This window comes from Limanda limanda, chromosome 23 (genome assembly GCF_963576545.1).
Source record: "Limanda limanda chromosome 23, fLimLim1.1, whole genome shotgun sequence".
NCBI classification, from domain to species: domain Eukaryota; kingdom Metazoa; phylum Chordata; class Actinopteri; order Pleuronectiformes; family Pleuronectidae; genus Limanda; species Limanda limanda.
Window position 1 is genome coordinate 1,179,862 of NC_083658.1, and position 25,591 is coordinate 1,205,452.

The 25,591-nt window shown below is 47.2% G+C and overlaps 4 protein-coding genes across 6 annotated transcripts; 1 reads left to right on the forward strand and 3 right to left on the reverse strand.

Annotated features, from left to right (window-relative positions):
- Positions 1–4,885: 4,885 nt before the first annotated feature.
- Positions 4,886–6,061, reverse strand: LOC132996965 (olfactory receptor 2B11-like). The gene has a single exon (XM_061067335.1). The coding sequence runs from the start codon at positions 6,059–6,061 to the stop codon at positions 4,886–4,888; it is 1,176 nt and encodes a 391-aa protein (XP_060923318.1).
- A 2,404-nt stretch (positions 6,062–8,465) lies between these two features.
- LOC132996604 (cyclin-Y-like protein 1) lies at positions 8,466–12,548 on the reverse strand. 2 transcript variants are annotated; one of them, XM_061066914.1, is made up of 10 exons: positions 11,979–12,548; positions 10,916–10,990; positions 10,798–10,832; positions 10,341–10,441; positions 10,163–10,198; positions 9,984–10,035; positions 9,778–9,897; positions 9,520–9,686; positions 9,273–9,435; positions 8,466–9,189 (listed from the first exon to the last, which is right to left on the reverse strand). In XM_061066914.1, the coding sequence occupies exons 1-10, from the start codon at positions 12,133–12,135 to the stop codon at positions 9,073–9,075; spliced, it is 1,023 nt and encodes a 340-aa protein (XP_060922897.1). In that variant the 5' UTR covers positions 12,136–12,548; the 3' UTR covers positions 8,466–9,072. The 2 variants fall into 2 exon arrangements, with proteins under 2 accessions (XP_060922897.1, XP_060922898.1); XM_061066915.1 differs by having other exon boundaries at positions 10,762–10,832.
- Positions 12,549–13,129: 581 nt separating this feature from the next.
- mettl21a (methyltransferase 21A, HSPA lysine) lies at positions 13,130–15,231 on the forward strand. Its single transcript, XM_061066931.1, has 3 exons — positions 13,130–13,283; positions 13,381–13,495; positions 14,598–15,231. The coding sequence occupies exons 1-3, from the start codon at positions 13,137–13,139 to the stop codon at positions 14,996–14,998; spliced, it is 663 nt and encodes a 220-aa protein (XP_060922914.1). The 5' UTR covers positions 13,130–13,136; the 3' UTR covers positions 14,999–15,231.
- Positions 15,232–16,314: 1,083 nt separating this feature from the next.
- On the reverse strand, positions 16,315–21,583 carry LOC132996621 (cyclic AMP-responsive element-binding protein 1-like). Of its 2 annotated transcripts, none has more exons than XM_061066934.1 (8): positions 21,448–21,583; positions 20,625–20,721; positions 20,413–20,535; positions 19,646–19,746; positions 19,410–19,549; positions 17,839–18,009; positions 17,597–17,753; positions 16,315–17,425 (listed from the first exon to the last, which is right to left on the reverse strand). In XM_061066934.1, the coding sequence occupies exons 2-8, from the start codon at positions 20,712–20,714 to the stop codon at positions 17,281–17,283; spliced, it is 927 nt and encodes a 308-aa protein (XP_060922917.1). In that variant the 5' UTR covers positions 20,715–20,721; positions 21,448–21,583; the 3' UTR covers positions 16,315–17,280. The 2 variants fall into 2 exon arrangements, with proteins under 2 accessions (XP_060922917.1, XP_060922916.1); XM_061066933.1 differs by having other exon boundaries at positions 21,440–21,583.
- Between the last annotated feature and the right edge of the window lie 4,008 nt (positions 21,584–25,591).

Genomic DNA, 25,591 nt, shown 5'->3' on the forward strand with positions numbered 1-25,591 from the left:
AATAATAATAATAATATTGTCCGTAGAACTGATTCTTCCTCCAAGGCCACATCCTCCTCTTCCTCCTCTTCCCTCTGCACCAGCAGCCGCTCGCCCATTAAACAGTTTGTTCTACTCAGCACGTCATCATCGTTCTGATGCGTTTGCTGATCGCAGCACGGGGGGGGGGGGTACATTAAAACACGGGCGGCGCCGGTTGCCAGGTGACCACAGGGACTCGGCCGCGTCCCAACAACCTCACGATCCTCCTTCCTCCTTCCTCCCGTCCGGCAAGAGGTCATGAGACACAGGAACAAGGAGGAAGGAACCTGAAGGTTTTTATATCTTGTATATATCTGTTTTGCATTTTACTCTTTATTTAACTTTTAATATCTTGTATATATTTTTGTTTTGTTTTATATACAGCTATTTCTTTCTTATGTGAAGTACTTATTGTGTTTTTATGCTTTATGTTAAATGTACGCACCTATTTACCAAAGAAAATTCCAGGTAGGTGTAAACCTACTTGGCAATAAATCCTTTCTGATTCTGATTCTGATTAAAGTTTCCACGAGATGAACAGAGTGACTCTCTGACCTCAGATCAGATCTTTGCTCCTCCTCTCTGATTTAACGCTGTTTGTGTTTCTGACAGAATCATCGTGACCGACTTACCTTCACTGCCAAATGGGTTTAAAGAAAGAGGATTTATCCGTCTGATTAAATATAAAACTCTTTTGTCTTTAACGTCTCGTACATTTGACCTGGAGTCATTAAATGTGCAGAGGCTCAAACCTGAGCGTGACCTTGAGAGAAGGAAATGAAATGTGCCGAGAGTCACGTTAACAATGAGAACTCACAGATACAGTTCTGCAGAAGCATAACGTCTGCAGAGGAGATTATGTTTTCTCCCGTTTGTTTGTTTGTCAGAAGGATTTCCACCGAACTCGAGCTGTTTTCACAACATAACTCTGGGAGATTGTGTTCAGAACGTTTTCTGAAGGTTTTTCTTTCACATGTGAAGAATGCAGCAGGAGGGTATTACCCATGATCCTCTGCTTCCTGGACCAGACGAGCTGCAGCTGGAACAAATCCACAGAACTCTGATAGGAACTCTTTGTGTTGTAGAAGTTTCCTGCTGAACTCTGCAAAGTGAAGCTTTTTGGTATTTCAGTGATTTCTCAGAGAATAATTCATGGATCTGGAGTTAAAAAAGACACTGATCTCTACGAGTGTGATCTGATGCAGCTTGATTGAATAAAATATGTTTTATTTTGTATTTATTCAGGTGAGGTTTTTGTGATTTCATTATTGCAGTCTTCCATTGATCATTCAAATTAAACACAAAAATTGGTAGAAAAACACCCATTGATTGAAGTGTGTTTTCTCCCTTAACTTATAGAAATGTGCCACTATATAATACAGTTAAACTATAGATTGATGGGAATGTTCACATGGAGAACATGCTCTTGTGTTTATGACAAAGATCAACACGTCCAATTGTAATGTGATCGGTCAGATTCCTGAACAAGCTTTGTTTACTTTTCTGATTTGCAGGGAGCTATCGAATGCTGTGGAGGCCTCGGTGGAAACATCACCCCCCCCCTCACTCTGCACTGCAGCGTGCAGGAGGGAGTTAAACCCCCCCCCCCCCCGCCTCAACACTCTCTCATTTACGGTGCAGATGAAATCACGCACAGAGTCTGGATAAGCACTTCTGTGTTTGAGGACTATCGACTCTCCGCAGCCAGCGCAGCACCGCGGCTCGGTCATGGATGACGTTTCCAATCGTGGAGGAGCATGTAATGCACGACTACATGAACCATAACTCACCCGGTGTCCTCTCTCTCTCTCTCTGTCTCCATGCTGGAGTGCTGAGGTGGGACAAGGGAACGGGAGTTCATTCCACTTACTCAACATTCTCCCTGTTCCCATTAAAGCTCGACGCTCATTTGGACCAAACAGTTTTCTGGCATCTGATCTAATGTCTGCTTTAACACTGACAAACTGGCTGAGCTGGACGCTTCCTCCGGACGCCAGGAGCCGGGGGCGGCGGACAAGGTTCCAATCGGACAACAAGCTCATTAGAGGAGACACCAACCAGCAGTCCGCCGCCATTTTGGTGCCAGCTCAGCGGCGGCAGCAGTGGGGCGGCGTTGGAGCGCTGATGGAAGTCGATCCACGAGCCGGCGGGAGCTGGGATTAGAGACCCGGACGCCGTGGACACCAGCAGAAACTGGTGAGCTCCACTTGGTCTGTGTGTTAGCAGAACATTCCAACATTTCCACGGAAACACACAAAGGTAGAACAGCTGTGGACACGTAGAGGTCACTGAGACAATCTGAATAAAAACCCGAAGAGAAACCTCCTCAAGCTCAAGGATTCAGGGTTTTGATCTAAAATCTGTTTCAGGGACAAACTGAGGTTTGTGGCGAGTTCGTCAACAAAGTCAAACACACGTGAATAACACCTCCAACTTGAGCTTGTGTTTCCAGACACACACGTCCACGTGCACCATGACTTCACCGATGGAGAATCATGGATCTGCTCTGCCTGGGACTCGCTCGTGGATCAGAGCAGCACGGAAGCCGAATGTGTTACATCCTCCCGGGCTTATTTAATTAAAAGTGCCATTTATTTTCCCATTCATCTCCCGCACAGGGAAACCTCTTCTCTTTCTCTTCTGCGGTGAATCCACTCGGGACCGTTCTGCTCCTGCACCACAGAGCGACGCTTTGAAAGGAAAAGAATAAACAGGTGATTGGATTTGACGACGGGAATCTCAGCTCGTGATTCATCAAAGCTCCGACTCGTCCTTTGATTGGAGACGTCCAGGTTTAATAAAGAGCTTTCCTGTGTGAATCCTGTCCCTGTGTGCGAGTCCTGAGATATTTATAGTGGTATGTTTTGTAATATAATCAGTGGATGTGCTTTCCTATACATTATTGAGGGGAACTGAATATTAATGACCCAGTTGTGGCACAGTTTTCCCTTTTCCTACGAGAGGAAATCATGCAACACAACCACTGTGACCCGCACACGGTTTCAAACGGGTGAATCTCGCCTTCTGTGCCATCGCCGTTCACACACCACACTACACACTACGCACTACACACAGGCCGACTGGAGGGTTTGACATTGTGCAGCTGAAGGCGATGTGATGTGAGGGGTGACCCGAGTGTGTGGAGGGTAAACGGAGCGACTCCCCCAGGGGGCGGCGTGTTCTCTCTGGCCCTCTTTCAGAGTTCGGACAAGTCCCATGATGCTGAGAGATTAATGAAGCTGCACTGGCACTGTGATCCCTGCAGCACACACACACACACACACACACACACACACACACACACACACACACAGACACACACCACAGACACACACACTCGCGTACACGATTCATTTCAGATCATGACACTTTTCACGTGCCTTCTCTGGAGTGAGTTTGAAAAGGTGCAGGTTTTAAACGCTGACGCCGCTGCACACGTTGTCTTCTTCTCTCATTGGAAATGTTTTGAAGTGGAACGTCTCCTCTTTTCAACGTCTTCGTCCCCGTGGATCCCTTCTGCATGACATCATCACTAATCGATCGATGAGGCCGGCGTCCCTCCACCACGACGGAGGCCGGGTGGCGTCCACGTCTCACGCTGATGATGCGAAGGAGCTGCACCAGAGCTCAGGATGTCGCATTAACACATGCACATCTCACACCTGCAGTCTGACTGCCGAGCTTTAGCAAACGCAGCACTGCCCCTCTGCTGTTGCACGTGGGTACTGCAAGTCTGCAAGTCTGCAACCGGCAACCGCTTAGGTTGGTTTTGGCGAAAAAGAGAAACGACACAGGAGGAAAAACATTCCTCAAGGACAGAAACGATTTTAAAGTGTTTGTGCCTTCAAAGAAACTTAACTTATAAGACCTTTAAAGACTTTTAAAAGCAAACTGTCCCACTCTCACTATAAGACGCTCACCTACACACAAATCTCTCCCTGCACAGAACCAGCGGAGACTCACCATTGGCCGAGTGTTTGTATGGGCGGGGCTCCACGCCACGGTTTCTACTGCACAGGCTCCACATGATGTCATCGGCACAAGATGGCGGCGCTCGTATCCGGGATCCTCGGGCTTCATTTCTGGAGGAGGTGGAGACACGTCGTGCATTCTTAGATTCAGACGTCACATGTCCTGGACACTTTCATGAAAACCACAGATTCTGATCCTGCAGAAGCTGAAACACCGGTGAACTACGATGTGAGGATAAAAGTGAGTAAATAAGAAGTAAACAGTGAATAAATATATACTGGTTTCCTATTTTTTATTGCTCTCCTATGCATGTTGTATTTATTGCGTTTTGATGTTTCTATGTTCATTGTTTGCACCAATAACCAGAGCAAATTCCTTGTATGTGTGAACGTACTTGGCAATAAAATACTTCTGATTCTGAAAATCACTTCCTGCCTATGAAGCAAACGGAGTCTGGACGAGCTTCTCCAAACACACCGAACACATTCTCTCTGCAGAGTAAAGATCATGAGCAGCGATGCCAGAAAACATGCATGACCTCTCTATGTGTCCCAGCTGATTCACAAAACCCATTAGCTGTGCACGTCCTGGTCAGAGAGGTCGGATGTTTCCATGACTTGAACTGAATTAAAAGCAGAATACCAGATGAATGGATGAAGAGTATATTTAATTACAAACACACAACCTCAATGACCACATTTAGATGTTTCAAAACTTTGTCTACATCAAGAACTATCAAATTCATATTAACCTGAATCACATGAGTACACTGAACGTAACACAAACCTACAAGTTAGGAATCAGCCTTGTTTGATTGGAGCACTTCACTTTTACACAAAACAAATTCCGTCTCATCCCCGTGTGCAGCGACCGGAATAAAAAGGTTTTTATTTCAGGTCCTCTGAGCGATTCCTGGTAACGGTGGAGGTGAAACCGGATGTGTGAAGCTCTCGCTCTGTCCGTGCTGTTCCTCTTCGTCCTGACTCGTGTTCTGCTGGAGAACCTCCACCTCCGAGACCACCGTGCTCTGCTGGAGAACCTCCACCTCCGAGACCACCGTCCACGCACACCTCTGACGGCACAAGGTAAAGAGCAGCTGCTTGATCTGCGGGTTGCGGATGAGGAGGAACGCCGCGGTGATGCACGGGGACGTGGTGAAGATCAGCGGCGTCAGTAAGGGCGTGAGGATCCACCAGGTGGGCGGCCTGGTTTTCCTCATCACTATGAGGTTGACGAAAAACACGCTGGGCAGCATCTGCAGCAGGAACATGAGGAGGTAGAGTCCCACGGTGCAGTTGGCTCGGTGGTTATTGCACTTCAGCGCCGCGCTCGCCCTCAGCGCCGCCCGGTACATGCAGCCGTAGCAGCAGCAGATGGTCAGGATGCAGGAAGTTGTGATGACACACACGGGCGCGTACAGGTGCAGGTTCTCTTCCACGGTAAAAGGGAGGAGTTCCCTGATGGCGCTGGCGTCGCACATGAACCCGCTGCTTTGCTGCTGGAGGCGGAGCTCGATCTGGTTCAGCACCAAGCCGCCGTGAACGCTCGCCGCCAAGCCGAGCAGCCAGAGGAGTCCCAACCCCAGGTGCACGCTGCTGGCGTTGATCAGCCGGAGGTAGTGGATGCCGTGGCAGATGAATATGTAGCGTTCCACGGCCATGAGGGCGAGAGACATCTGGGACGTCAGGAAGAAACAACGCAGGACACAGAACTGAACGACGCACCAGCATCCGAACCCCTGAGTCTGCTCACGCACCACGGACCACAGCACGGCACACGTGGTGAGGAAGGTCGTCCCCAAACCACAGGCGGACATGTTGCTCAGCAGGATGTACTGAGGCTGCCAGAGGAGCTGCTTGTACCTCGCCGTCAGGAAGAAGAGCAGTCCGTTGGCCGTCAGAGAAACAAGGGCACAGCCCAGAAACACCAGGAAGAGGGACAGGGAAGTTCTCTCCGAGAGGGAGAAGTCCCAGGTCCGGTCCGCAGGTCGAGTCCGGTCGGCCGCGGGCGACTCGCCGGGGGAAACGGAGAAGGAGCCGGAGAAGGAGCCGTTAGAGGAGCGGTGCATTGTGTTGCTCACAGATCGCTTTCTGAAGGAAGAGGTTTCTAATGAATGGCTTTTCTAGAGGTCAGGGTGATGTGTAGTGAGGAGCAATCGACGTGGTTACCAGGAAACTGGGAATAAGCTGCTCCACTTCAATGGGAATGTTTACATCATATGAACAGAAAGGGAAATTTACATTTTATAATCACTTATACCTTTATCTCAATGATTTTATATTTTCTAAATGTGTTGATTATGTCTAAATATATTTTTTCTATTTGATATCATAAGTCATTTTATTATATAATTTTCTAATTTTATTATTTTATCCATATTACAGATTTTTCAATCCTTTTAGGCATTAGATTATTTTATCTTCATAATTTTGTTTAACTTTTTATTTCACCATTATATTAAATTTGTTTATGTTCTTTGTTTTTTTTACCTTAACAACCTTAGTATATTTTTCTTATCTTTATTTTTCTAATTCCTTTTAGCAAATCATTATTTTATCTTAATAACTTTAATTAATTTTGTTTTGCTGTTTGCTCGCTGCCACATCTCCTCAGTTCCTGTTCACATTATGTCGGTTTGCTTTATTGCTTTTCTTGATTTAGTAGTTTTTTTTAATTGTTTTTATTATATAAAACACGTTTGTGTCACATTGTTCGTGACGTGTTTTACACAAATTCTAAAAAGCAACAAATCTGCAATTGAGGACAAAAAAAATCTGTCATCGTTTCATCATTTTGATAAACATATTCTTCACTATGTGTCACTATGATTTGATTTGATCTTCCTGGATATTTAAATTTTATAATCACTTATACCTTTATCTCAATGATTTTATATTTTCTAAATGTGTTGATTTTATCTAAATATATTTTTTCTAGTTGATATCAAGTCATTTTATTATATCATTTTCTAATTTTATTATTTTATCCATATTACAGATTTTTCAATCCTTTTAGGCATTATATTATTTTATCTTCATAATTTTGTTTAACTTTTTATTTCACCATTATATAAAATTTGTTTATGTTCTTTGTTTTTTTACCTTAACAATTAGCACATTTTTCTAATCTTTTAGTTTTTCTAATTCCCTTTAGCAAATCATTATTTTATCTTAATAACTTTATTTAATTTTGTTTTGCTCAGTTCCTGTTCACATTATGTCGGTTTGCTTTATTGCTTTTCTTGATTTAATAGTTTTTTTTATTGTTTTTATTATATAAAACACATTTGTGTCATATTGTTCGTGACGTGTTCTACACAAATTCTAAAAAGCAACAAATCTGCAATTGATGACAAAATAAATCTGTCATCATTTCATCATTTTGATAAACATATTCTTCACTATGTGTCACTATGATTTGATTTGATCTTCCTGGAAATTTACATTTTATAATCACTTATACCTTTATCTCAATGATTTCATATTTTCTAAATGTGTTGATTTTATCTAAATATATTTTTTCTATTTGATATCATAAGTCATTTTATTATATCATTTTCTAATTTTATTATTTTATCCATATTACAGATTTTTCAATCCTTTTAGGCATTATATTATTTTATCTTCATAATTTTGTTTAACTTTTTATTTCACCATTATATTAAATGTTTATGTTCTTTGTTTTTTTACCTTAACAATTAGCACATTTTTCTAATCTTTTAGTTTTTCTAATTCCCTTTAGCAAATCATTGTTTTATCTTAATAACTTTATTTAATTTTGTTTTGCTCAGTTCCTGTTCACATTATGTCGGTTTGCTTTATTGCTTTTCTTGATTTAATAGTTTTTTTTATTGTTTTTATTATATAAAACACATTTGTGTCATATTGTTCGTGACGTGTTTTGCACAAGAATTCTAAAAAGCAACAAATCTGCAATTGATGACAAAATAAATCTGTCATCATTTCATCATTTCGATAAACATATTCTTCACCATGTGTCACTATGATTTGATTTGATCTTCCTGAAGCCTGTTTGACTCGTGAGGATTAGGTGCACGATGGAAACGCTCTGATGATGGAGATGAAGAAAGTCCGGGAATAATAACTGCTGCCCGTCACCATGACAACACATTCATCAAATCCTGGTCCTCAGCTGCCCCCCCGCAGCCACAGAGCCATCATCCCCGACCTCCATTCATCATTTCTATAAAGCCCAAGATTACACATTTATCACTATGACTGTGTGTGCTTTCAGTTTGTCTGTCTGTGTGTTTTATGGAAAGGTGCTTTATGAATATACTTTAATCTTATTAATAGTATGAATGCGTTTCAGTGTTTGCGAATCATTTCTACGTTGTTGTTTTAATTCCAGTTCGAGATTTTACAATGTTACTGAGTGAGTTCCCTTCAAATTCAAACTTACAACCAGTGAAATTAATAATTTGACAAAAGAAACATTCTCCCACCGTAACATCCTGGATTTTAAACAGCGACTGAAATTTATTTTTGATTTAAATAAAGTCGTACATTTCACAGCTATAGGAGCCTACACAGTAAGCAAAACAAATACTCTTTGTCCGAGTGCAGAACTACACCACAGGGTAGTTCACCACGTGTGGCCGGCGCCTGGAGAACGGAGAGAGGGGGCGTGGCTTGTCGAGCGATGAGGCAACGCAGCCGCAGAAGAAGAAACTCCCCCCTCGACCCCGAGCGACTGAGTGAGTGATGGGGGGAAAAAAGAGAGGAAGAAAAAAGACGACGAGGTCCTGGAGTTGTGGCGTCTGGAAACGTTTTTCGTGCTGATTCCTTCCAACGTGTAATGTCCACAAGTGGAAATAAAACGATTCTTCGGATGACCATGCTTTAAACAAGAACCTCAAGTTCCTAATATTTTAGATACTGTGTGGTAAACTTCTTTTTTTGTTGCTCTTCTTTAAAAAATCCACATCTAACATTTTGGCGATGGAACTTTTCGGCTGCTCGAGTGAAAACGTACTTTTGAAACGTCTCTCGAGCACAGCGTGGCGTCCCGTTGCTCCTCCCACTCCTCCTCGCCACGGGGAAGATGGCCGCCGCAGAGTTAGGAGAGCACAGCGTTGGACTTCTTCACGCCCACCAGGTTGTCGGCGCTGACCGACCTCCTCATGGCGTTTTTACACATGTCCTTGTACTTGTCCTCACAGAGCCGGGAGATCGCCTGCAGACATGAAGACAAATGAGCAACAGGAAGCAGATCAATGTGAATTCAGACGCGTGGCGCTGGCGAGCGGATCCACTCACCTCCAGCTTCTGGGCGCGCTTGTTGCTGAGCGGCTCCAGAGCGAAGCTGAGGTTGTTCTCGTCCGCCAGCGAGCGCAGGTCAAAGTAATACTTGGCGTAGACGCTGGCCGGGACGTTGATGTTGAACTGGAGCAGCTCCAGGAAGTGGCGTTCCATCTCGTTCCTGCAGAGACACAGAGAGGGAAACCGTTTGTGAATCAAAGAACCGATACCGTAGGAAGTATCTGAGATGTGACGGAGATCTCACATGTCCTCCACGGTGATGTCCTTGAGGATCTGGCAGTAGTCCACGTTCCACACGGCCTGGTCGTCCCACACCTTGGACGCCAGCAGGATGGCGCCGAGGACGATCCTCTTCCAGTTGCAGGGACAGATGTCCATCTCAGCGTAGGTCAGCAGCCTCTCCAGGTACACCTGTCACACACACACACGCCCACATGTCACACAGGAAGTACACGCACACGTGATCCACACAGACCGGGTCATGGGGGGAGGGCCAACGCACCAGAGTGACGATGGCGCACTCGGCGGTGAGCTGCGCCGAGCTGAAGAGCGTCCGGATGAAGCGGTAGATGAGCTTGTGCTCGGGGTCGACCACGGCGTAGTCGTCTGGGATCTTTTCTCTCTGTTGAACAGGAAGTCATCGTCATCACTTCTTCATCAGAGCGAAGAGTAACCAGCGGCTTCAAGTAATGTAATACCTCAACTCACCGACAGGGGGTGCTTCTTCTCGTCGAAGATCTCCAGCGAGCGGTTTGAGTCTCTGCAGGAGAAGAAGAACAAACTATCGTTAAAGGTTAAACGTGCTAAATAAATAGTTTTACAGTTTAATAAAGTTTTACAAAGTGCGTCAGCTTCTTTATACTTCTATAAACACAAGCTCCTCCTACCTGTTCTTTATATGAAAGTAAATGGCCAAAGCGACGCTGCAACACACAGAGAAACATCATTTTATTATTCTTTCCAAACAGGAGCTTGACTTGCTCAGTGTTGGTGTCTCAGAGGGACGGATGGACGTAGGGGACAGATGGACACAGGGGACAGATGGACGCAGTGGACGCCACTCACCACTTGATGGTGCTCTTGAGGTTGGGCTGGCTGACGGTGCTGTCGTCGATGAAGATCGTGGAGCAGGAGCTGTACTTCTTCGTCAGGAGCCCGGGGGACATCTGGGTCAGAGACAGAGAGGACGATTAGAGACAAGCTGGAGGAATGGTTCTTTCACTTCTACAGACGACTTTATTTATAGAAGATTATTTTAAAAAATAAACGTTAAAAGATCAAAGAGAGAATTATGTCTTCTCTTCAATATCATTTCTATAAAATACAGGTTCCTGGGTTTCATGATCTGTTTCTTTCTGACGACCACAGATTGGAAAAGAGACTAAAATCTCCTTGTCTTTCCAGGTTGACGTCTTCGTCTTCTACGTGTCTCCTCTTCTTCATCCTGAGACATTTATGTTCTTCCAGTTTCCTGCTCTGGACTCACATGGACATTTCTCAGACATTGTCCTCGGTCACTTACATGATTCAAGTAGTTGCTTTTCCTTTTCTCCCGCACTGCAATGAGAGGAAACGTGTGTTAGACGAGTGTCTGCAGAGGACGAGGACAGACACAACAAACGTGAGGAGGACATCTTTACCGTCCGTCTGCGACTTGTTCAGGAACAGCGTGCTGGCTCTGGGATGATCGGACGGGTTGGACTCCTGGGCGAGTTCTGTGAGGACACAAAGACAAAGTGAGTGAAGCTGGACGTGGGGAGACATCAGGTCTCTGGAGACATCAGGTCTCTGGACACATCAGGTCTCTGGAGACATCAGGTCTCTGGACACATCAGGTCTCTGGACACATCAGGTCTCTGGAGACATCAGGTCCCTGGAGACACATCAGGTCTCTGGACACATCAGGTCTCTGGACACCTGATGTCTCTGGACACATCAGGTCTCTGGAGACATCACGTCTCTGGACACATCACGTCTCTGGACACATCACGTCTCTGGACACATCAGGTCTCTGGACACATCACGTCTCTGGAAACATCAGGTCTCTGGACACATCAGGTCTCTGGAGACATCAGGTCTCTGGACACATCAGGTCTCTGGACACATCAGGTCTCTGGACACATCAGGTCTCTGGAGACATCAGGTCTCTGGAGACATCATGTCTCTGGAGACACATCAGGTCTCTGGACACCTGATGTCTCTGGAGTCATCAGGTCTATGGACACATCAGGTCTCTGGACACATCAGGTCTCTGGAGACACATCAGGTCTCTGGAGACACATCAGGTCTCTGGAGACACATGTGTCTCTGGACACATCTGGTCTCTGGACACATCAGGTCTCTGGACACATCATGTCTCTGGAGACATCAGGTCTCTGGACACCTCATGTCTCTGGAGACATCATGTCTCTGGAGACACATCAGGTCTCTGGACACATCAGGTCTCTGGACACATCAGGTCTCTGGACACATCACGTGTCTGGACACCTGATGTCTCTGGACTCATCAGGTCTCTGGACACATCAGGTCTCTGGAGACATCATGTCTCTGGACAAATCAGGTCTCTGGACACATCAGGTCTCTGGACACATCAGGTCTCTGGAGACATCAGGTCTCTGGAAACATCAGGTCTATGGACACATCAGGTCTCTGGACACACATCCGGTCTCTGGACACATCCGGTCCCTGGGGACAGACACTCACCGTCCGGAAGCTCCCGGTCACTGATGTGCTGCAGGTAGGTCCCGGTGTCCTCACTCACGTCCTCAGCCGTGGTGATGGGACACTCCTCCAGCTCCACCTCCCTGCGGAGGATCTTGGGAGTGTCTCCCGAGGAGCAGCAGGACACGGAGCCTCCCATGGTTCTGAGCTCGCCTACAGGGGGCGCTGCTTCCCCATGCACAGGGACAGTGCTAGTTAGCGGAGGTGGACTCGACCCGGGGACTAGTTAGAGACGCGGGTTAACAGTGCACATGCCTCCGTGCGTGTGAGAGTGGAGGATTCTGGGAGTCCGAGTTCTATCAGGTCATTTCACGCAGCGGACGCAGAACTACACGACATGCTAGCCGGCTAATGCTAACACCTGGGTCCGGTGCGCGTCCATCTTCCCTCACAGGAAGTCTCCTCCACAGTAAGACACGGACTCACTGAGCGGGACCGGTCCCACAGGAGGTTGGGGGGGCGGGGGACATGTCTCCGGTACCGGGGAGTGGAACCGTGTTAGCAGCGTTAGCTTCAGCACCGTCACAGCAGCGGGGGACACGTCCGGGACTGTCAAACCCACACCGGAAGATCACTCGCTTCCTGCTTCCGCTGATCACAATAAAAGTCCCGACTAAAGATTTCGCACAGAAGCGACAATAATAATATTAATAATAATGAGTAGAAGATGAGCAGATAAAATAAACGGTTAAAAGTTGGATAGGCACAAAATGTTACTTGTTACAATATAAAAGAAAAGAAAATTTTACAGTAAAAAACGTATTTCTAAAATAGAATGACAATAGACACCTATAAAACGCAAGAGAATATACATTATATAATAAACCGTTAAAATTATCATTATGAAACAAATTCATCTAAAACAATACGATTACATTTTCACTTGTGAAATTCCCGGTAGTTCTCGGCTTTTATTTTGAAAGCAACTACGGAAATCTAGTACGTACTTCCCGAGCTCCGGTTGGAGTCCATATAGACCCCGCCCCTTTCCTATGGATTAAACGCCTCTGAGAACACACCCACACTGTGACACCGGGCGTTCCTATTGGTCGCTTCCAGCCAGGCTGCCACACGATTGGCCGGGAGGAGGGAGAGCCTCAGTGCGCATGTGCAGCTGCGTCACAGGAGGAGGAGAACAACATGGCGCTGGTTCCGTACGTAGAGAACAGTTCTCCTCTCCTGTCGAAGTTCCACAGCGCGTCCGCCGAGTTCCAGTTCCGGTCCCATCGCGTCACCGTGTCCCAGGACTGGAGGACACATGGAGTCGCTGCTGTGCTGTGGGACGCGGTGAGACACTGTCTGTCCCTCACGTCCCCCAGGACATGTGAATAACATGTGTGTTTGCATGTAAATAACATGCTTGATGACGTGTGTGTGTGTGCAGGCTGTGGTCCTGTCCGTGTTCATGGAGCAGGGGGGGGCGCTGGACCTGAAGGGGAAGCGGGTGATTGAACTGGGAGCTGGAACTGGACTGGTGGGGATCGTAGCTGCTTTACTGGGTGAGAACCGGAACACAGCGCCACCTACTGCACACAGAGGACATGACAGCACGGTGTCAGCATCACATCCGGCTCCTGCATCCTTCATGGAGCAATAACCACGTGTGTCAGCAGGGGGCGCTGGTGCAAAGTGGTGCAAAAATCTCTCATCATTTTAACTGCTTACCGTGTTCTCTTTCTCTCACTCTCTCTCTTTCTTTCTCTCGCTCGCTCTGAGTTTTCTACCGCAAATTTCAACTGTTGCTTTAATTTATAGAAGATGTAGGTTTGTAGATGATTTATAAGCTGTTTTTATTTAAAGTGACTCATCAGAATTCACGTGAAACGCTGAGTCACGTGTTTGCGTTCTCTTCCAGGAGCTGAGGAAACGCTGAGTCACGTGTTTATGTTTCTTCTCCAGGAGCTGAGAAAACGCTGAGTCACGTGTTTGTGTTTCTCCTCCAGGAGCTGAGGAAACGCTGAGTCATGTGTTACTGTTTCTCCTCCAGGAGCTGAGGAAACGCCGAGTCACGTGTTTTTGTTTCTCCTCCATGAGCTGAGGAAACGCTGAGTCACGTGTTTATGTTTCTCCTCCAGGAGCTGAGGAAACGCCGAGTCACGTGTTTGTGTTTCTCCTCCAGGAGCTGAGGAAACGCCGAGTCATGTGTTTGTGTTTCTCCTCCAGGAGCTGAGGAAACGCCGAGTCACGTGTTTGTGTTTCTCCTCCAGGAGCTGAGGAAACGCTGAGTCACGTGTTTGTGTTTCTCCTCCAGGAGCTGAGGAAACGCTGAGTCACGTGTTTATGTTTCTCCTCCAGGAGCTGAGGAAACGCCGAGTCACTTGTTTATGTTTCTCCTCCAGGAGCTGAGGAAACGCTGAGTCACGTGTTTATGTTTCTCCTCCAGGAGCTGAGGAAACGCTGAGTCACTTGTTTATGTTTCTCCTCCAGGAGCTGAGGAAACGCTGAGTCACGTGGAGGAAACGCTGAGTCACGTGTTTATGTTTCTCCTCCAGGAGCTGAGGAAACGCTGAGTCACGTGTTTATGTTTCTCCTCCAGGAGCTGAGGAAACGCTGAGTCACGTGGAGGAAACGCTGAGTCATGTGTTTCTGTTTCTCCTCCAGGAGCGGAGGTGACCGTCACGGACCGGGCGCCGGCCCTGGACCTCCTCTCCTCCAACGTGAAGTCCAACCTGCCCCCGGGCTGCGAGGGCTCGGCCACGGTGTCGGAGCTGACCTGGGGTCAGGGCCTGGAGCGCTTCCCCCCCGGGGGGTTCGACCTGGTGCTGGGGGCGGACATCGTCTACCTGGAGGACACGTTCGTCCCGCTGCTGGAGACGCTGGAGCACCTGAGCTCGGACGCCACCGCCGTGCTGCTGGCGTGCAAGATCCGCTACGAGCGGGACACGCGCTTCCTGGACCTGCTGAGGCAGCGCTTCCTGGTGGAGGAGGTGCTCTACGACCAGCAGAGGGACATCCACGTCTACCAGGCCCGGAAGCTGCCGGACCCCCGGGCCGAGTTATGAGACATGAAACCGGACATTTGTACCAGAAACACATTTATTACCAGCTGCCAAAAAGTGTAATATCTGAATATCTCTGACAGAATGCACTGTATCATACAGGTCGGTGCTGACACTTAGAAACTGTGTTTACAAAAATCCAAAAGCAACATAAAAAAAGCATATAACTGTCATGACTTTACATAATACCTAAAAGAGAACTGTACGACTCTGTTAGCGGGAACATGTCCACTCGGATCACGTCTTGTGTTTACATGTGGTCGCACTTTGCTGACCACTTTTTAAACACAAATTTCTGCTTTTTTTGTTTTTCAGAATTCATGAAACTAACTTTAAAAGCAGGTGCGAACTGAAAACAAAAATAGACGAATACTTGAAAAAATGACTGGGACCAAGCTCCAACTGATCAAATTGATCCGGGCTTTGAGAGGTTGTGATATTAAATCAGTTATGACTGACGTGAATATCAGTGATTTTACATGTTTTATTCCCTTTAGAATGATCCAGGTGCTCAGTTTAGTGTTTAATATTCATAAGGGTCATTGTGTGTCATTCCTGCTTCTGATTAGAAAGTGGAAGGTCCGTGTTTAGTGATATTTACAGAATGTGTTGGTTACACTGGTTTGTTAATGTTCTCAGGCACAAGAGGCACTTGTTTATTCTGTTGGTTCTTTGTCTCTAGAAGTTCAGATGCACTCAGCATCTGGGGTTCAACATTTGTTAAATAATACAGTATATTTTTATAATTTTTCAGTCAGTTGAAATAAACCCTGAAGAGAAAAATGTGGGATTTTGTGTCTGTAGAGACGATAAAAAGCACTTTGCATGTTTAAGTTTGGTACTTGTACTTTTGATGCTTAAGTACATTTAATATGAGCGACTTTAAGAATTTGACTAAAGTCGTTTTCTTAAGGTGACTTTTACTTTTACCGGAGTAACTTTCAGGTAAGATATCTGTACTTTTACAGATTTGGCTGCTGATGATCCATCCCGATCAATATGTGATGATAATGAACAACAGACACTTGGTGATGAAAACTGCTTCTCTGTGTAAAACCCTAAAGAGGCTTCTCGGGGGGGCGAGATGACGCCGTGTGAAATGTGGTCGGATTGTTTAAGCAAAGAAAGTGCGACTGCCTCTAATCCTGTAAACACAATCTTGACACCTCGACATACAGTTGTCAACAATCAGATACAGAATTATTTGAAGCGTTCCCGAAATATAAATAAAAAAGCGGTGGCAGAAATGAAATATTCTTCTGCTGCATCAACACACAAGGCTAACCAGGTGAACTGAAAACAAATACAGATGAAGACAATTTAAAAATAAGAATTTTGTTTAAACAATATTTGCACAAGCAACAAGTTTACAAATTTTTTACCAACAGGAGGCAGATAAAATACAAGTCAGAAGTGTCTGTAAGTTACTGGGAACAAACTCCGACTTTTCAAATCGATCCGCTTCTCAGTTTAATTTAGAAGTTGGTTGTAATATGAAATCGGTTATGGCTGAGAACACGTGGATATCAGGGGGTTTTTACACGTGGGATTTCCAGATTCAGTGCCGTCCACGTCCTCCAGCCATAACCACGTTTCTTAAAGCTGCAGCGAACACGAACCGAATGTCACAACCCGACGGTCGGTTTTCAGTTCTCATGAATAAAGGCAAAAGGTAAACACGAGTTTAACAGAAAGTAAATGGCATCATCAGAGCAGAGAATCTTACACGTAAACCAAAAGATAAAATATCCATGACGCAGCCAATCTATACTTCAAAGCATTAGTAAGTAACAGGTGTTAATTAATGTGAGAGCTCAGTTACGATTACAAACGTCGCACACAAAAGGAAACCGAGACTTCAGAACGCCTCGGGGGTGTGAAAGTGTAAAAATGTCCGTGGTCGTCGTCGTCGTGGTGACGTGATCGAGCAGTTCCCCCCCGCTGCTGGTGATGTCGCCCGATTCGTCCAGGGACTGGAACGCTTCCCTTTGGCGGCGTGAGGCAAAACACGCCTCATTGTCCGTTCCACCACTTCACCGCGAGGACCCCGTGGAGTCGAGGTCTGCTTCCATGCCGTCAGCCCGGGGGGGGGGGGGGGGGAGGTGTGGGATTTAAAACCGGCGCCGGGAGAAGAGAGGGGCGTGTCATGTTGCTGTAATCCTGGTGAGTCACTTTACAGATTTACCGCAGTCTTTATAAAGAAAGCAAAGAGTAGAAAAGGGGCGGCGGCTTCCAGGAGCTGAGTCTCTGTGCGGGTGGGGGGGGCGGGGCTCCTGGTGACGGCTCTACTCTGATTTGTGGCAGTACAAGTCTTTGAGGGCTTTCAGTTCCTCGATGAGGGTTTTGTTCTGGTTCTCCAGCACGGCCACGCGGTTCTCCAGACACTTGACGTACTCCTTCTTCTTCCGGCGACACTCGCGAGCCGCTTCTCTGTGGAACACAATCAGAAAGTGTGAGTCTCTAACGCACAAGTTTCAGAAACACAACATTTAATGATCTATTTCTGGTTCCACTTTCTAGATAATGTTCATTTCTAAATGATCACAATAGCAGAGATTTAACTAACAGCACCATCAGGTAACACAAGGTGAGAACACAAACCTGTTTTTCATAAGCCGGACCTCCCTTTTACGCGTGACCTCCTCTGGGGCTCCTCCCCCTGAGCCCAGAGTGGGCGAGGTAGCCATCACCACGCCGGACGAGATGGAGCTGGTGGGCGCCGTGCGGATCTGATACGCCTGGACGTCTCCAGAAGCAGCTGAAGGACGAAGACATGAGGACAGAGACATGAAGCTCACGTGACACTCTGAACTTTCATGTTTCATGTTGAGTTATGACCTCACCTTGTACGACCACTTGGTTGCTAGGCACCAGGATCTGCTGGCCGTCGCTGGTCTGGGCGTACTGCAGGATGGTGGCGCCCGACTGGCCCCCGGCGTTGGCCATGGTCAGAGTCTGCAGCCCATCTGTGCCGTTATTGGCCAGCTGGATGGCCCCGCCCTGCGTGATGGCGACTACAGAGGGACGAGGTCACACGTGATGGTTAGTGTCAAGTGAAGCGGTGAACGTGACGTCACTGCTCCGTGGCGTTCGGCTGAAACGCAGCCGTGACGCTCTCTCTGTTTGTTTTAGTGTCAACATGTGGAGTCATTGTACAGCGGCGTCCTGTGTGTACATCAAACAACGTGTGTGTTGACCGTGCTGCTGTGGTCATGTGTGTCCAAGACAAACACAACTGCTCCTCTGCGTTAGATGGAACATTTTACTAAAATATTTATGGAAAATATAAAAACATGGTGGGTCAGTTTTATAAAACATCTGATCATCAGGACGTGAGACAAACTCAACTGTGAGTGAAGCCAGGAGCTTGCTCACTTCCCAGAATGCTCAGCGGTTTGGAAGTTCAATATAATATATAGTACATTATATTATCTATTGTATAGTCAAATACTTATATTTATACCTCTACTATATATCATATATTATATCACACTCTCTGTATATTCTTTGTATACATAAGTCTATATACACATTTTTACACATGTGTACATGTTATAATTATAATTATTATATTACTATTATTATATATACGGTTGCTGCCATTATTACTATATACTGCTATTATATTGGTATAATTACTATCATATATAAATATATATTATGTTATATTATATCCTATATATACTGTACTATTTTTATATACTGTCTAACAATAACATTACCATCATATCATCAGTACTATTACCATCATCTTGCCACTGCACCTTATCTACCTATTTATCTTGTGTTTCTGTTTTTATTCTTTCTACCTCAATATTTTTTATTTTATTCTATTGTATTGTATTTTATTGTATTCAAATATACCGGCTGCTATGACGACTTAATTTCCCTTCGGGGATGAATAAAGTAATCTATCTATCTATCTATCCATCCATCCATCCATCCATCCATCCATCCATCCATCCATCCATCCATCCATCCATCCATCTATCCATCTATCCATCTATCCATCTATCCATCTATCTATCTATCTATCTATCTATCTATCTATCTATCTATCTATCTATCTATCTATCCATCCATCCATCCATCCATCCATCCATCCATCCATCCATCCATCCATCCATCCATCCATCCATCCATCTATCTATCTATCAGACGAGCGCCGCTGCCAAAGGAGCCACCAAAGCAAGTCATGTTTTAAAAAAAGTCTTATTCTTTATCTATCTATAAAAAAATAAAAGGAACCAACACTATATACTCTTCTATTTAACACTTAAAAATTGCATTGAAACAATACTGGAAGTCATGATTTCATGTTATACATATCCTTTACTTATATAATGTAAAAACGGTTTAGTAAACGGCGTTATGGAGATATCTATCTATCTATAACGCCTCTATAAGAACTCACTGTACTGGCCGCTGCTGGTCTGGTAGATGGGCGTCGGCATGGTGACGGTGGTGATGGTGGGGGCCGAGTCGTCCTCGGACTTCTCCTCCTCGATTCGGGGCACGGCGGGGGGGTCCGACGACAGGTCGTTCAGGATCTTCCTGTGGCGAGGAGCAGAGAACTGTCAGGTCACTCCTCCTCCTGGACACAGCTGAGGTCAAAGGTCAGAGGTCGGAGGAGGAGGTGTGGCCACTCACCTGTAGGACGGTCGTCTGGACAGGATCTCTCTCCTCTTCTGACAGTCGGTGACGCTGTCCACAGACTCCTGGGAGTCCTCGCTCTCAGCAACCGTGGAGATCTGCCCGGCAACACAGAGCATCACACTTCAACTTCACGGTTTATAAAAGAGAATCTGATTTCTACTGAGTTATGAATGTGTCTTGATTAGGGTTGCAAAGGGGTAAATTTCCGGAAACTTTCCATGGGAAGTTTAGCTCGGAAATTTGGGGAATTTTGAAAAGCCTATTTCCATTTATTTATCCATCAATTGTAAAATATGTTTACAGACGATTCCAATAGTTTGGCTAACTATTTATATCTCTGGCATTGCATTAGTGTTTTTTTACAAACTTTTTTCTCATCTTATTCTACAGAACAATGCCACGTGCACTCTCTCATGTGTGGAGACATTTCACCTCATCCAATGTAGAAGGAAAGGCTGTGTACATTTGCAAATACTGTGCAAAGACCTATGTTAAGAATGACACAACGATGCAGAAGCATATAGTCAAGTGCCCAAAGTTTCCTCAGGGCTCAAATCAGCCTATGACAAAATGTTTATATTTATGTCTGTATATGACAAGGTTACAGTTAGTATAAATGACCCACAACATTTCCAGTTTATTCCCGTATATTCCCGTATATTCCCGTTAATTCCCATGGAAAGTTTCCTAGTCTTGATGAACTTGTGGCGTTGAGTGACTGTTCTCTGTGCAGTGCAGCTCCAGGTGGATCCGGGTCTCACCTGGACGGTCTGGACCTGAGGGGACTGGATCACCGAGGGCTGAGCAGCCTGGATCACCCCGTGCACCTGCACCGTCTGCCCGTTGGGAAGCTGCACCAGGGTGACGGTGGAACCCCCGGTGGCCTGCACACAGGGGGGGGGGACACACACATTAACCAGCAGCCCCCCCACCACCACACCTGTCAGTGTCATCAGGTGTCATGGGGCGTTACCTGGGCCAGGGTGATGTGCTGGGCCTCAGACTCGGAGACAGCCACCGTGTCCCCGGCCTGCAGAGTCTCCGCTCCGGCCTCCATCTTCATCTGTAACCTGCACACAGGGAGAGGCGGCGTGTTGGTGCATCGTGAAACCAGAGGAGCCCCACCGGACGCTGCAGGAGTCAGTGCACCGCTTCAGTGCAGGAGGGTGTGGCTTAGCTTCTCACGTTAGCTTAGCATTCATGGAGCAAAGCCCGGGGACGAGTCTCCCTGCAGCAGCTGCACTGATTCACCCTAACGTTCTATGTGCACGAAGCAGAAGCTAAGTGACAGATTAGCCCCGGTACTTTAAAATGCTATGCTACCACCCGGAGGCTAATGCTAACCCCGTGTTGGGTGGTCACCAAGCGGCAGACGGATGCTAACAAGCCCGCACTAGGCACCGAGGGAAGCTAGCGGCGATGGGACTGAGCGGGCTGTTTATTTCAACTGTGTGGGGACCTGAAGCTAATGCTAGGTGAGCTACTAGCAGCAGCTAGCTGTTAGCATGGAGGGAGAGGTCTGGAGCTGCTGTGGTTTGACCCAGAGACTGCAGCTCGAACCCGGGAGGCTCCGGGGCGGGAGCCGGTGTCAGGGCGAGCTAACGGGGCTAACGCTAGCTGCTCCGGGGACTTCACTACAAACAGCGGGTCCATGTTCCGCTGCTCCAGCCGCCGCCTCCTCCACAGCCGCCGCCGCCATGATCTCTTTGTTGCTTTGTGCGGGAATCGAGCACTAGCGGCGGCTGCCGGCGGCCATTGATCCGCCCGGCAAACATGAGATCCTCTTACCGACTCACCGCCTCGTCACTCGGGCTCCGGAGCTCCACTTTTATTCAGCCGACACGTAAGAGCCCGCGTCAGGCTACACCTCCGCCGCGTCACCGGGAACAACAACACTGAGAGGAGGACGAGAGGGACGACGACACACCACATCAGAGGAGCCGAGTGGAGCCGAGCGGTGGCGGGAGGAGCCGAGTGGAGCCGAGTGGAGCCGAGGGGTGGCGGGAGGAGCCGAGAGGAGCCGAGCGGAGCCGAGAGGAGCCGAGTGGAGCCGAGAGGTGGCGGGAGGAGCCGAGAGGAGCCGAGGGGAACCGAGGGGAACCGAGTGGAGCCGAGGGGAACCGAGTGGAGCCGAGGGGAGGCGGGAGGAGCCGAGGGGAACCGAGAGGAGCCGACGGGAACCGAGTGGAGCCGAGGGGAACCGAGGGGAGGCGGGAAGAGCCGAGTGGGGCCGAGGGGAGGCGGGACCAACAACACTGATAGGAGGACGACTCACCACATCAGAGGAGCCGAGTGGAGCCGAGAGGAGCCGAGGGGAACCGAGCGGAGGCGGGACGAGCCGGGAACCGAGAAGAGCCGAAAGGAGCCGAGTGGAACCGAGAGGAGCCGAGGGGAACCGAGTGGAGCCGAGGGGTGGCGGGACGAGCCGCGAACCGAGAAAAGCCGAGAGGAGTCGAGTGGAACCGAGAGGAGCCGAGGGGAACCGAGTGGAGGCGGGACCAACAACACTGATAGGACGACGACACACTAGATCACAGGAGCCGAGTGGAGCCGAGGGGAGCCGAGGGGTGGCGGGAGGAGCCGAGGGGAACCGAGCGAAGGCGGGACGAGCCGCTAACCGAGAATTGCCGAGAGGAGCCGAGAGAAGCCGAGTGGAACCGAGAGGAGCCGAGGGGAACCGAGTGGAGCCGAGGGGTGGCGGGAGGAGCCGAGGGGAACCGAGCGGATGAGGGACGAGCCACGAACCGAGAAGAGCCGAGTGGAACCGAGTGGAACCGAGAGGGGCCGAGGGGAACCGAGTGGAGCCGAGGGTTGGCGGGACGAGCCGCGAAACGAGGAGAACCGAGAGGAGGAGCAGATTACAGCAGGAGAGGATGAAAGCAGGAGAGGAGAGGAGGAGAGCAGTGGAGAGGAGAAGAGGAGAGGATGAAAGCAGGAGAGGAGAGGACGAGGAGAGGAGGAAAGCAGGAGAGGAGAGGAGGAGGAGGAGAGGAGGAAAGCAGGAAAGTAGGAGAGGAGAAGAGGAGAGGAGAGCAGAGGAATAGGAGAGGAGGAAAGCAGGAGAGGAGAGGAGGAGACGATGAAAGCAGGAGAGGAGAGGAGGAGAGGAGGAAAGCAGGAAAGTAGGAGAGGAGGAGAAGAGGAGAGCAGAGGAATATGAGAGGAGGAAAGTAGGAGAGGAGGAGAGGAGAAGAGAAGAGGATAGACGATGAAAGCAGGAGAGGAGAGGAGGAGGAGAGCAGGAAAGTAGGAGAGGAGGACAGGAGAAGAGGAGATGAGGAGAACAGAAAAGAGAGGAGGAGAGGAGAGGATTAAAGCAGGAGATGAGAGGAGGAGAGGATGACAGCAGGAGATGAGAGGACGAGACGAAAGCAGGAGAGGAGAGGAGGAGGAAAGCAGGAAAGTAGGAGAGGAGGAGAGGAGAAGAGGAGGAGAGGATAGGAGAGGAGGAGACGATGAAAGCAGGAGAGGAGAGCAGAGGAATAGGAGAGGAGGAAAACAGGAGAGGAGGAGAAGAGGAGAGGATAGGAGAGGAGGACAGCAGAGGAGAGGATGAAAGCAGGAGAGGAGAGGAGGAGAGCAGAGGAGAGGAGAGGAGAGGAGGAGACGATGAAAGGAGGAGAGGAGAAGAGGAGAGGAGGAGAGCAGAGGAGACGATGAAAGCAGAAAAGAGAGGAGGAGACGATGAAAGCAGGAGAGGAGAGGAGGAGACGATGAAAGCAGGAGAGGAGAGGAGGAGGAGAGCAGAGGAGAGGATGAGAGCAGGAGAGGATGAAAGCAAGAGAGGATGAGAGGAGGAGACGATGAAAGCAGGAGTAGAGGAGGAGAGCAGAGGAGAGGATGAGAGCAGGAGACGATGAAAGCAGGAGAGGAGAGGAGGAGACGAGACGATGAAAGCAGGAGAGGAGGAAAGCAGGAGATGAGAGGAGGAGAGGAGCAGAGGATGAAAGCAGGAGAGGAGAAGAGGAGATGAGGAGAGCATGACAGGAGGAGAGGAGGATGAAAGCAAGAGAGGAGAGGAGGAGTCGCTACCTGTGTCTCATGGTCTTGCAGGAGGTCCCGTTGCTGAGAGCTGAGAGTCTTCTCTGGTCCTTCAACTGTCTCTGCTCCGGTTTAAACATGGAAGAAGCTTTTCACTGTAGATTTAAAGTTACTACAAGTTTCAGTTATAATCAGTTAAAGTCAGTTAAAGTCCAGAAGAACCAGGGGGAGCCGAGGGGAGGAGCCGGGAGGGATGACAGCAGACAGCGTCAAATGAGCCGGTACGGTGACGACAGACAGCATGTACTGATCCGTGAGGAGCCGCGACGGATGACGACACACAACATCATAGGAGCCGAGGGGAGGAGCCGAGAGTGATGACGACAGACAACATAGGAGCCTTTGTTACAACAAAGTTACTTTGATCTTAATCAACAAAGTTACTTTGATCTTAATCAAAGTAACTTTGTTGTAACAAAGGCATCTTCAACCTTAGATTTAAAGTCAATAAAAGTTTGAAGTGAACATAAACTTTAAATTATCTACTTTTAAACAGATATTTTACTGTCAGTTGCAATGACTTTCAATGTCCACTGGGCGGCAGCATAACCCCTCTGTATTTTATTAAAAATGTCGAGACGGTAAATATCAGGAAGGTAGTTGTAATGACTTCTAATGTCCACGTGGCGGCAGCATAATACTTCTGTATGTATCAACCTGCTGTCATCACTAATGAATCAGATTCAGAATGAACTGAACCAACAAACCACATCGAGGCCAAAGAGGCACTATTGAAATTGTAAGGATTATTATTATTTATTATTATTATCATTATTGTTATTATTCAGGCAAATGAATTGGCTTTTTGAGGGCTTTAACATGCTCAAATTCTTACCAAAATTTGCAGAAAGTCAGAAAATGGTGAAAATTTACGTATTCTGGAAGAATTTTCAATGGGCGTCGCAAAATGGCTCAACAGTGCCCCCCCCCGAGACCCCCGGAACGTGTTCTCTCATTGACCAATCTTCACAAAAATCGATACACAGGTGTATTTATTATTATTATTTCCCTTTGGGGAACTTTGTCAGGGTCTAGTTTAACTTGTTTTCTCAAATGAAAATGCACTATACATACAAACGTCCATTACTGTCATTCCATGGTCCTTCTGTAGCGTAGAGGAAAGGCCACAGGTCTCAAGTAGAATGTTCTTGGTTCAAAACCTGCTATAGTTAGCTTTAAAATCTCTTGTGAAAATTGTACTCTACATATACAACGTTCGTTAAAAGCATTCTATTGTCCTTCTGTAGAGTAGTGGAAAGGCTACAGGTCTCCATAGCAGAATGTTCTTGGTTCAAAACTCGCCGGTGTTACCTTTTAAGGTCTCTTGTGAGAATGTCCTCAACATATACAACGTCCGTTAAAAGTATTCCACTGTCCTTCTGTAGCGTAGAGGAAAGGTTACAGGTCTCGATAGCAGACTGTTCGTGGTTAAAGACCTGCTAGAGTTAGCTTTAAGATCTCTTGTGAAAATTGTACTCTACATACACAACGTTCGTTAAAAGTATTCTATTGTCCTTCTGTAGCGTAGAGGAAAGGCTACAGGTCTCAAGTATAATGTTCCTGGTTCAAAACCCGCTGAGGTTAGTTTTAAGTTCTCTTGTGAAAATGCACTATAGATGTAGAACATCTGTTAAAAGTAATCCATTGTTCTTCTGTAGTGTGGAGGAAATGCTACAGGGGTTCAAATCTTGGCAGGCAATGTGTGTCTGGCCGGAACTGTGTTCTCCAGAATAGATGCTATTCAACTAACTTTAATTTTCAATGCCCAAACCCAACGCAAATAGTCAAAGGTTCAAAGAAAGCAGAACAATTGTCCAGTAGCATGGCTCAAGTGGTTAGAAGCCTGACTCATAGACCCTTGGACCCTGGTTCAAGTCTCTCAGGTCGAGGATGCACATC

Excerpts from the sequence above, each read along its gene's own strand:
- LOC132996965 (XM_061067335.1), bottom strand. The coding sequence starts at position 6,061 with ATGCACCGCTCCTCTAACGGCTCCTTCTCCGGCTCCTTCTCCGTTTCC.
- LOC132996604 (XM_061066915.1), bottom strand. The coding sequence starts at position 12,135 with ATGGGAGGCTCCGTGTCCTGCTGCTCCTCGGGAGACACTCCCAAGATC. Across the intron at positions 10,991-11,978 it reads TGACCGGGAGCTTCCGGACG|AACTCGCCCAGGAGTCCAAC; the intron begins GTGAGTGTCTGT and ends GTGTCCTCACAG. Across the intron at positions 10,442-10,761 it reads AATGTCTGAGAAATGTCCAT|ATGTCCCCCGGGCTCCTGAC; the intron begins GTGAGTCCAGAG and ends TCTCTGACCCAG.
- mettl21a (XM_061066931.1), top strand. The coding sequence starts at position 13,137 with ATGGCGCTGGTTCCGTACGTAGAGAACAGTTCTCCTCTCCTGTCGAAG. Across the intron at positions 13,284-13,380 it reads CTGCTGTGCTGTGGGACGCG|GCTGTGGTCCTGTCCGTGTT; the intron begins GTGAGACACTGT and ends GTGTGTGTGCAG. Across the intron at positions 13,496-14,597 it reads GATCGTAGCTGCTTTACTGG|GAGCGGAGGTGACCGTCACG; the intron begins GTGAGAACCGGA and ends TTTCTCCTCCAG.
- LOC132996621 (XM_061066934.1), bottom strand. The coding sequence starts at position 20,714 with ATGAAGATGGAGGCCGGAGCGGAGACTCTGCAGGCCGGGGACACGGTG. Across the intron at positions 20,536-20,624 it reads AGCACATCACCCTGGCCCAG|GCCACCGGGGGTTCCACCGT; the intron begins GTAACGCCCCAT and ends CCCTGTGTGCAG. Across the intron at positions 17,426-17,596 it reads GTCCGGCTTATGAAAAACAG|AGAAGCGGCTCGCGAGTGTC; the intron begins GTTTGTGTTCTC and ends TGTGTTCCACAG.